This window comes from Wickerhamomyces ciferrii, contig 00096, assembly GCF_000313485.1.
Source record: "Wickerhamomyces ciferrii WGS project CAIF00000000 data, strain NRRL Y-1031 F-60-10, contig 00096, whole genome shotgun sequence".
Lineage (NCBI taxonomy): Eukaryota > Fungi > Ascomycota > Saccharomycetes > Phaffomycetales > Wickerhamomycetaceae > Hansenula > Hansenula ciferrii.
Window position 1 is genome coordinate 27,330 of NW_011887644.1, and position 10,052 is coordinate 37,381.

Genomic DNA, 10,052 nt, shown 5'->3' on the forward strand with positions numbered 1-10,052 from the left:
ATTCTTCACCTTTCAGTATTTTATTGGCATCTTCTTATCATAGAGTTACGCGATCCATGAAATCTGAACAAAATCGTGTATCTCTATCAGAAACTAAAATTCACGTATCGTGTAACAAGCTTTTTCTTTTTAAATTGCTAATTTCTTCTTTGTACCTTTTCTGAGTGTAATTTTGGCAACGCCTGCGCCATGGCAACACAATTTGCGAAATTTAATTCGATTGTAATAAATTTTATGCTGGAAGTTTTTATGCAATTTTCGCACTCCTGCATTTATGATAAAGATCCGATTACCACATTTAGTCAAATATAAACACCAATTTGTGCAAAAGAAGATTAACAGACGCCATGAATCTAATTAAATTTGAACTTGGCTTTATGAGCTTGTTGTCAATCGTTAATGAAGCCTTTATATAAGGTTTAAAAGCTAAATAAAATAGATAGTAGGTGAAAGATCTTACATAGTATTTCACAACTTACAAATTATTGGAATTATATTACCCAAGCTTCATCGGGAAAGATAGCTTCTAAATTCTGACTGAATCATGCATAATTCTTTATATCTGACTAATTTAGCATAGCAATCTTCCGAAATAAATATCTAAAAATTTATTTCGTAAATCCTTTTATAAATAAGCTGCATTGATCTTAACTTTTAAAAGGCTTTTCAGATAACACCGTAATTAATTAACTTATTTAGGCTTCATGTTGTGTAGCTTAACGCTAGCTACGATCTTGTTATATCACGTCATCACGAGTAAAGTAGAATTTGTATTATCTGTTATAACCATTAAAGGATTTTTATTTCACGTCATATTACTATCTATAGACTATATTTGGTGTACACGATTTCTTCAACTTAATAATTAAAGTCATTAATTGAAGAACAGCTTAGCTAGTGTTCCTTTCTTAGTTAAAGCATTGACAACTCGTATAGATTAGCTGCCGGCTTGGGAAACTACCGAATCTATGCGATACCCAATATGAAATGCGCTTTTCTCAAAACTTTAAGCTCATAAATCTCTTTCGGTACTCTTTTCAATCTAAATGGATAAATAGAAGAAATACTTCTTCAGTATATGTTGCAGTTGGTTTTATTTATAATGTATATTATAAGAAATTATATCAGATATAAAAATTTCCATCACATTAATGCTCTGTTCTTTGAATGAATGCTAGTAATTAGTCAAATAAAATAAATCCATACTTCATTCATTGGAAGTTGCATGATCTACTTCAATTCCAAGTAGCTATAGTAGAGAGAGAGAGAGATCACCTTTGACTCATGACACATAATTACAATTGATAGCTTCCTCCAAATACTCAAGATTAAGTTATTTGATTAAGGCTTCACATATAACCCTACTAGACTTATTATAGTATCATTCTACTTGCCTAAATTTCACATTAAAGTTACGGTTTCAATTAGTCCATACTTACTCCATATGTTTGCATCAATTATAAGAAAAAAACACCAAAAGCCATCAGTGTAAAGAGGTCACAGTGTGAAGATGAAATAATCAAATTCTCAAAGGGTAAAATAAACATCAAAATTATCTAATAGATAATTTATAGCTGTTGATCACTCTCGCTAAAAGTTTTTGAGTAAAAGCTCTAGTGGTGTATTGCGGGTGTTATCTAATTATATGGGCATTCAATGCATGATACTAATGGGGGAGCTAATCAATATAATATGTGATTTCACACAAATTACGAATACGTCAAACTTCATCAATATCAACGTTTTATATTACAATGTACCTTACTATAATATAATAGGTATTTTTGCTTATTACCTTTAGTATTATGAATATAATATAGTTAGTGAAGATCTAATAGCAATTTATGGTATATTACAGACAATTGAGCTGCTGATTATATGAATAATTTTAGTTTTAATATATTAATATTGAACTTGATTCCTTTCTAGCGTCTTCTATATACATATTCGTATAACTTTGACTTTTGATGGATGTTCTGTCTGAACTCTTATATTGTAATTGTAAGCCTGAGTACCATCACTCTCTTCATCCCTCATCCCCTAAAATGATACCTGATGTCACAAACTTCACTAGCTTAGTAAATATATTGGAGCTATATCTCTTGATCAATTAATCTATATATATACTCATTGATGTTCTATTACTACCGCTAGCACTGATAATGGATATTATTATTTATTTAGACGAAATATTGTATATATAATACTACAGAATGATATATATATATTATATTATAAACTAAATGTCAGAAATATATTATATAGTTGAATATTATTAAGGCGCTGCTTACATAATCCTATATTCAAAATGGCACTACTAAAACAGCAACAAACCCGTATAATAATGGTAAAAAGGTACTAAAACAGTCAACAAATTCTGCTCCTTTCATAGGTACCAGAACTGAGTAATTTATATCATTTAAAATTTTGAAATAATTTAAGTTAAGAAATAAAGTGGACCTTGAAATTTTTTTAAAAACTTTATTTATTTCTATAACCTAAAAACTGAAAAATTTAAAATTTCGAATTCAAGCAAGTACAAACATGAGCCGTAATACTACGGTCGAATTATTAATTTAAATATAATATTAATGATTATATAGTATCAGCTCATGATACAATCTTTAAAGTTCCACATTATTATCTCTGGGTTCGCCTTACGTAAGCCATATATTCTCCCCAAATTATTTGACATTTTTATCTCCGAGAAATGTAAAGTGCGTTTTTTTCGATGGTGCAATATGTACTTATTACTCCTATATCCTATACACGTCTATTATAATATTTGGTTACAAACAGTCATATTGTTTAGGATCATGTCGAAAAGGAATTCATAAATTGGCGATAATACTTTACATAGGTTACCTCTTGCTCTCTTGCTAACGAATATCATTCTTAAGCAAAATCCATCTTCCAAATATGCTGGATTGGCGGATTCGGCTCGCTTGAAAGCTTCTTTAAGATTCAAGCTTATCACAAATGTGGCTTGAATGATATACATACCACGTAACACGGGTAAATTTAGCTTGGAAATATCTACAACACTAAAAACCTGTCAAGCTCAAAGCACACATCAACTTTCAAGATGCAACATTAATAACATTTCATTTGTTATACAACTAATTTATAACGATGGCTTGTTTCTTAAAAAATATGAGAAGATCAAGAATATTCTGGGTCAATTGATGTCACATTCTTATATATCGCCTTCTGTTGTTTTAAGTTCTATAGAGGTAAAAGCTGAACTGAAAGAGTATAGATATTTGACTCAAGTTGTGGCATCTTAAATCGATCTGCAGCTTCCTTCGATTAGAATCAGTTCTCAGCACTTACCCATGAGATTTTAGTATATATAAGAAGTCCAAAGTCCAAAGCCAAAATGTGTTTAATTTCAAGATTATGATCCTAGCATTTCAACAGGAAAACTCTAAAGATTATGTTCAGAACTTTAATCAAGCCATCAACTATAAATAATTCTTTGAAATCCCAAAAATTCTTCTCTATTAGTGCTAGAAGAAATGCACTGAGCATAAAATTGAATGGATTGGCTGAGGGTTATAGACAAACATTAAAAGTTAACGACCCAGTTAACGTTAATCATGTCATCAATGTGAGTAATCAATAAAATTTAATAACGTGTTTCGTTCATATCTAACAATTAAAATTAGACCGATGCATTTAAAGAGCTTGGTGGAACAGATCTACACCCAGATCCAATTCAATACTTATACTCAAGTATTTCTGGATGTCAACAAATCACTGCCGTATTAGTTGCAAGAGGTAAGTAACATTATGAAATATAATAGAGGTATACTGACAATTAATTTGACAGACCGAGGAATTAAGCTTGGAAAAGCTGAAATTGATATAGATGCTGCATTAGCCCCATTATCCAAAGTCCCTAACGAGTATCCAGGGTTTTTGACAGAGAAAGTCATCATTAATTATAAAGTTGAAACTGATGCAACTGATGAACAATTTGAACAATTGAGAGACGAAACTGAAGCCAAATGCCCTATTGCTCAAGTCTTCATCAACAGTAAAGGGTTGAAATTTGAAAGCAATTGGACAAAAATCCCTTTGAAATAGAGGTTAATATGTAGCTCTTAGGTTGATACTAGTTAAAATAATAATATACAGACTTGATGTTTTAGGTGATCTGTAATTTTAAAGCATTTCCGAGTCTGATACAGATGCCCTGTGAACGAAAATTTAGTCACGTGTCTTTCAGAAGGGCTAGTTGATGTTTGGGTTTTATCAAACAGTTTTTAAAAAAATCGCGAATCAAGTTCCACCAAACTCCCAAGTCCACTACTTGATCATGAAAAATTCAGATTTTTCTAACTTCACAACTACTTGAAGATATCATCAAATAAACCATTTTTGAGTGTCCTTTAAACATCCTTTCCTCAAAAATACAATAAGTCGAAATGGGAGGCGTTCGTGAAAAAAAAGTTGAATACTTTGCTAAATTAAGAGAACTCTTAGAAGAGTACAAATCTATCTTCATTGTTGGTGTTGACAATGTTTCATCTCAACAAATGCATGAAGTTAGAAAAGCTTTGAGAGGTAAAGCTGTTATCCTTATGGGTAAAAACACCATGGTTCGTCGTGCTATCCGTGGTTTCTTATCTGAATTACCAGATTATGAAAAATTATTACCATATGTTAAAGGTAACGTTGGTTTCGTTTTCACCAACTCTGATTTGAAAGACATTAGAGATGTTATTATTGACAACAAAGTTGCCGCTCCAGCTCGTGCCGGTGCTTTTGCTCCAGCTGACGTTTGGGTTCCAGCTATTAACACTGGTTTAGAACCAGGTAAAACTTCTTTCTTCCAAGCTTTAGGTGTTCCAACCAAGATTGCTAGAGGTACCATTGAAATTGTTTCAGATGTTAAAGTTGTTGAAGCCGGTGCTAAAGTTGGTCCTTCTGAAGCTTCTTTATTAAACTTGTTAAACATTTCTCCATTCACTTATGGTTTAGCTGTTATTCAAGTTTACGACAATGGTCAAGTTTTCCCATCTTCAGTCTTAGATATCACTGATGATGAATTAGTTGGTCACTTTGTCTCAGCTGTTAACACCATTGCTTCTATCTCATTAGCTATTGGTTACCCAACATTACCATCTGTTGGTCACTCTGTTGTTAACTCTTACAAAGATTTATTAGCTGTTGCCATTGCTACTAAATATGTCTACCCAGAAATTGAAGAATTAGCTGACAGAATTGAAAACCCAGACAAATACGCTTCTGCTGCTCCAGCTGCTGCTTCCGCTCCAGCTGCTTCTGAAGATGCTCCAGCTGCTGCTGCTGAAGAAGAAGAAGAAGCCTCTGATGATGACATGGGTTTCGGTTTATTCGATTAGGTTAAATAGTATATTACGCTAGATCTTAATTGGTCGGTTATAATAAAATATTAATCATCGTTTAATATAATTGTAGTGAAAAAAGACTGAATGTTATCAGCTGGAACTTTGGATGAGCTGATAATTGATTATGTGTGTGTTAGTAATCAGCACTAGTGGCGACTCGCGTTTCGCGCCCATCGAACTTTGGGGAATTATCATGATCTTAAAATTCAGAATTGCCCAGAACCTGAAATGTCATGAGCGTAATATTCTCTCAAATAAAAATTCATATCAATCCTTTTCAATTTGTTTTTTTTTTGTTGCTTATAAAAGACTATATTTGAAAAGAGCTATAAATATAAACATGTCCAATAGAGAGCCACAAGTTCCAGACGGATGGAAAGCCCAATATGATGAAAAATACCAAACATGGTTCTATGTTAATTTGAAAACTGGTAAATCGCAATGGGAAGCCCCAGAAGGGACAACGTTCAAAGGTAAGTTGAAATATATAATCGTTGTTTTTCGTTATAATTATTAGGCAATCGTTAACAGAATAAATTCTAGACAAAGAAGAAGCTAAAGCTCAACCACCACCATATGCCCCAGATGGCCATCAAGATAGACCAAATTCTAGTCAATCTGGATCAATACCCCCTCAAAATTCTAATCAACGCTTTGCAGGAAGAGGTCAAGGCTTCCCACAACAACAATATTACCCACAACAACCTCAAGGATTTGGAGGTCCACAACCAGGATTTGGAGGTGGTTATCCCCCACAAGGTATGTCATAATTATGTGATTTTTAAATGTATTTATGCTAACATGAACAGGTTACTATCCACAACAAGGTTATCCACAACAGGGTTATCCGCAACAAGGTTATCCACAACAACAAGGGTCTAGTGAGTATCTGCGGATGGTGATATGAAATAGTTACTAACAATATCTAGGATTTGGTGGTGGAGGCGGTGGAAGTCGTTTCGGTGGTGCTGCAATGGGTGCTGGTGGTATGTGTCATTAATTAATTATTTCTATTAAAAATCTATACTAACAATTTATTTTAGCTGGTTTATTAGGTGGTATGATGTTGGGTAATATGATGCAGCCAGATATGGTTGTTAATGATTATGGTGATGATTATTACGGAGGAGGAGGTGATGATTTTGGAGGAGGTGATGATTTTGGTGGCGGTGATTTTTAGACCTGCTTTTTCCTCAAGTATTGATGAAAAGTGGTCAAAATGATTATTTGGGTGATTTAAATTATATATGACAACCCATATCAGTACCACTTAAATACATATATATTTTGATTGTAACTTGGTAATATGATAAACAGGACATCCAAAAAACAACATGGCTTGTCGACTTTGCAATGTAATTTAATTTTTTTAGAAAGAGTTCTAAGTTCCAGGGTCTTATATGTGAAGTTACAGAAGGGAAATTACGCCATCTGTCAAAGATCAACAGCCTATTAAAAGTTACCAGCTATATATATATATATATATATATATATATATTATGTGTTCGAGTATTCTGTAATTAGTTACAGAGCTTAAGCGTTATATAAGTGCGTTCGGCTATATCGATATGAACTTCAATAATATGTCCCAAGAGCTAATTAACAATATTAAATTTAACATTCAGATCAAATTAACTGACATTAATTGAGTTGAAACTAAGTGGACTTAGTTATGAAGGTACTCAGAGTTCTGAAGACCTGAACAATAATATAATAAAGTTGTGGAAAACGGCTCAGTCGGACCCACATATATCTATAAGTTATACTAATATAAAGCGGTGTATAACACTAGTGTACTGTTTATACTTAGACGTAGTACTTTTATTATACATTTTGTGAGTTTAGAGAGTGTTGATAGTTAAAATTAGAAAAGAGCTGTGAAGTATAATTAGGCAGGGGTTAAGGGTTAAGGGTTAAGGTATCAGTTACGAACCATATGCCATTAATATCTATAATATCATGTGCCAAACTTTACAAGCGCGCTTCCGAAAAACGCGATGAGGTAAGCGTTATAAAAGTTAAATATCAAGATTATCATCATATCGTACGTACAGCTAGCTGGTATAACCATTCTTGATAAGAAAATCATACCTTTACACAACGGTAAAAGACAAATACATCTATTCATACTATCTTCAAAAACGAGTTAAATATCCGTTAAAATCGGCTGAAATTCAAATTAAATTAATAAGGATGTGATTTCATGAGGGCAAGCTTATTTTTCGACGGCTCTGGAAGAGACTTGAATTTTACCGAGCGAAAATAATCATTGATCAGTAACAATATCTGTATGTATATGTAAAAAATTCATATATATAAATGGAAAACCTTATTAAATTTTCATAAATTTATTATATAAATAAGGTGAAAGTTGCACTTTCGCAGCTTTTTCAATTAATTACAACCTGGGTATATAATAGCACCGCAACGATCTGATACCACTTCATGTGAATTGTTTATGGCATTAGCTCCATACAGCTCTATAACCACAAAAGATAATAATCAAATCAATTATATTACTCTCCATAGCACATATATTTGAAAGAACCCACATGGAATCTTATTTAAAATGACCAAGTTAATCAATAAAATCACAAAATACGGGTTCTCTTCCGAAAAACAAGAACCAAACAATAAAGGTAACAAGATTGAAGCACATAATAATCTCAATAACGACAAAAAATCTTTATCCATAAATACAACATTTTCTAGTACATCAAACACAAATACCAGACCAATTGGAAGTTCAAGTTCAAGCTCATTAACAAGTAAATCAAACAAGATATCACCAATCAATCACGATACATCAGGTATTAAAATCAAACCAATAGTGAAGTCATCAGATTGGTCAATAAGATACGATCCAACGTTATCAGTCTATTTTTATGTTAACGACAAAACCAACGAAACACAGTTCGATCATCCAGATGAGGTTGTATCTCCAGTGGTTTCACCAATTTTAGAAAATGCAGATTCAGTTATGAATAGCTCAGGTAATGACACAGATCATAAGAATATTTTTAGTACAAGTCTAAAAAGAACGTTTTCCCCAAAGCTTTTCACATCTTCATATAACAAATTTGATGAGAGAAAACCTCAGAAAGTACCGTCAAGAAGTTCTTTTGAGATGAGTTCAACACCTAAATCTTCTTTTCGTAATTCAAAGGATGGTGGTGATGATGAGGATGAGGATATTGAAGAATTCAGAAAACAGTTAGAACTAGAGATGAAATCTTATGAATGCGAAAGATTGAGAAGCTTATAAATATGATCTAAGCATATGTAATGTGGGAAATCAACAAAAACCTAATGTACGTGAATTGGTATTTATATGCTAATAAAAGAACAGAAGCTGACATTTCACACTTATGATAATGAAATAATGACAAAATTTCAATCAAGGGAAAATAAAACCCTATATAATTATTAATATACTAATGCTATTATTTTAAACAAAAAATCTTATATCTTTTTCGATCTTCTTTGAACTGGCTTTGAAAATTTTGAAGTTGATGTGGAAGTAGAATTTGTATTTGATGAAGAAGTTGTAGTTTTTGTTTCTTTTGAAGAGTCAACATTTTCAGCTTCTAACTGGTCATTATTCTTAACTTCATCTTTAGCTTTATCAAGCTCTGCAATGAACCACGTTAAAGTAGCCCATAATAAAATTGAAATTACTAATAAGTTTATTAAATGTATTGATCTTGATAAAAATACAAAAACTGTTAAAGTTAAAACCAATAGGGCAAAAGTACCATGTGTAGCAATAATCAACGTTGGGGTTGTACCAGCTGTAAAGATTGAAGTCCAAAGATCTGTTATGAATGACATTTAGGTATTGGTTTTGATCCTATTCATGAATGTTAATATGTGTATTTGATTTGGATGGATGTTTTTTTGCCTTTCTTATAAAAATGCAATTCGCGCCTACATACAGGAAAAATGAAGAACGAGTATATCGAAAATGCTTAGGCCATTATATATCTTTGAGAATCCCTCTTGCTCTAAAAGTATAAAATTAAAAGAATAAGCGATATAAGTGCACGAGTATTAAGATGTCTACCAAACAGAAGTTTGCTCCAAAAACACCAGTTGAATTGGATCCTCCAAAATATGATCCGATAACGAAAGAACAGTTGAGAGAATTTGATGGTATGTAGGTATCATGTTTAAACACCCGTGTGTCTATTAACGTTATATCAAGGTGTTCAACGTCCAGAAAGGTATATTGGAATCAAGGGAACCGTGTTTGATGTCACGAAGAATTTGCAAGCGTATGGACCAGGAACAAAATACGGAATTTTTGTTGGTAGAGATGCTAGTAGAGCCCTTGGAAAATCAAGTTTGAAGGAAGAAGACGTTGATATTACTATAAGTGACGATGTCTCTGACTTTACAGAGAGACAACAGAAGGTTCTTGATGATTGGTATAGTTTCTTTAGTCAAAGGTATGTATCCCTAATATTCAATTACCATCTTCATCAATATCTCAACTAACGTATGATTAAGGTACAACATTGTTGGAAAAGTTGTAAAATGAAGCAATATTTACGTATACTCTAAAAATATAGAAGATACTTAATAGAATAAGTTATTTATTTATTGAAAATTCAAGATCCGTAGAATTTTGAATTGAAAAATTAAGAATAATGGGTAAAAACTGAACTATACTAATAG

The 10,052-nt window shown here is 32.3% G+C and overlaps 5 protein-coding genes across 5 annotated transcripts; 4 read left to right on the forward strand and 1 right to left on the reverse strand.

Moving 5' to 3' along the window:
* Positions 1-3,436: 3,436 nt before the first annotated feature.
* On the forward strand, positions 3,437-4,089 carry BN7_3467 (OsmC family protein; the record flags this gene model as incomplete). Its single annotated transcript, XM_011275940.1, has 2 exons — positions 3,437-3,614; positions 3,833-4,089. 2 exons carry the CDS (start codon positions 3,437-3,439, stop codon positions 4,087-4,089), a joined length of 435 nt encoding a protein of 144 aa, XP_011274242.1.
* A 341-nt stretch (positions 4,090-4,430) lies between these two features.
* On the forward strand, positions 4,431-5,369 carry RPP0 (60S ribosomal protein uL10; the record flags this gene model as incomplete). The annotated part of the gene is made up of 1 exon (XM_011275941.1): positions 4,431-5,369. The coding sequence occupies one exon, from the start codon at positions 4,431-4,433 to the stop codon at positions 5,367-5,369; it is 939 nt and encodes a 312-aa protein (XP_011274243.1).
* A 346-nt stretch (positions 5,370-5,715) lies between these two features.
* On the forward strand, positions 5,716-6,145 carry WWM1 (Wwm1p; the record flags this gene model as incomplete). Its single annotated transcript, XM_011275942.1, has 2 exons — positions 5,716-5,848; positions 5,919-6,145. The coding sequence occupies 2 exons, from the start codon at positions 5,716-5,718 to the stop codon at positions 6,143-6,145; spliced, it is 360 nt and encodes a 119-aa protein (XP_011274244.1).
* A 1,799-nt stretch (positions 6,146-7,944) lies between these two features.
* Positions 7,945-8,640, forward strand: BN7_3470 (WW domain-containing protein; the record flags this gene model as incomplete). Its single annotated transcript, XM_011275943.1, has 1 exon — positions 7,945-8,640. One exon carries the CDS (start codon positions 7,945-7,947, stop codon positions 8,638-8,640), a length of 696 nt encoding a protein of 231 aa, XP_011274245.1.
* A 197-nt stretch (positions 8,641-8,837) lies between these two features.
* PKR1 (Pkr1p) lies at positions 8,838-9,206 on the reverse strand (the record flags this gene model as incomplete). The annotated part of the gene is made up of 1 exon (XM_011275944.1): positions 8,838-9,206. The coding sequence occupies one exon, from the start codon at positions 9,204-9,206 to the stop codon at positions 8,838-8,840; it is 369 nt and encodes a 122-aa protein (XP_011274246.1).
* Between the last annotated feature and the right edge of the window lie 846 nt (positions 9,207-10,052).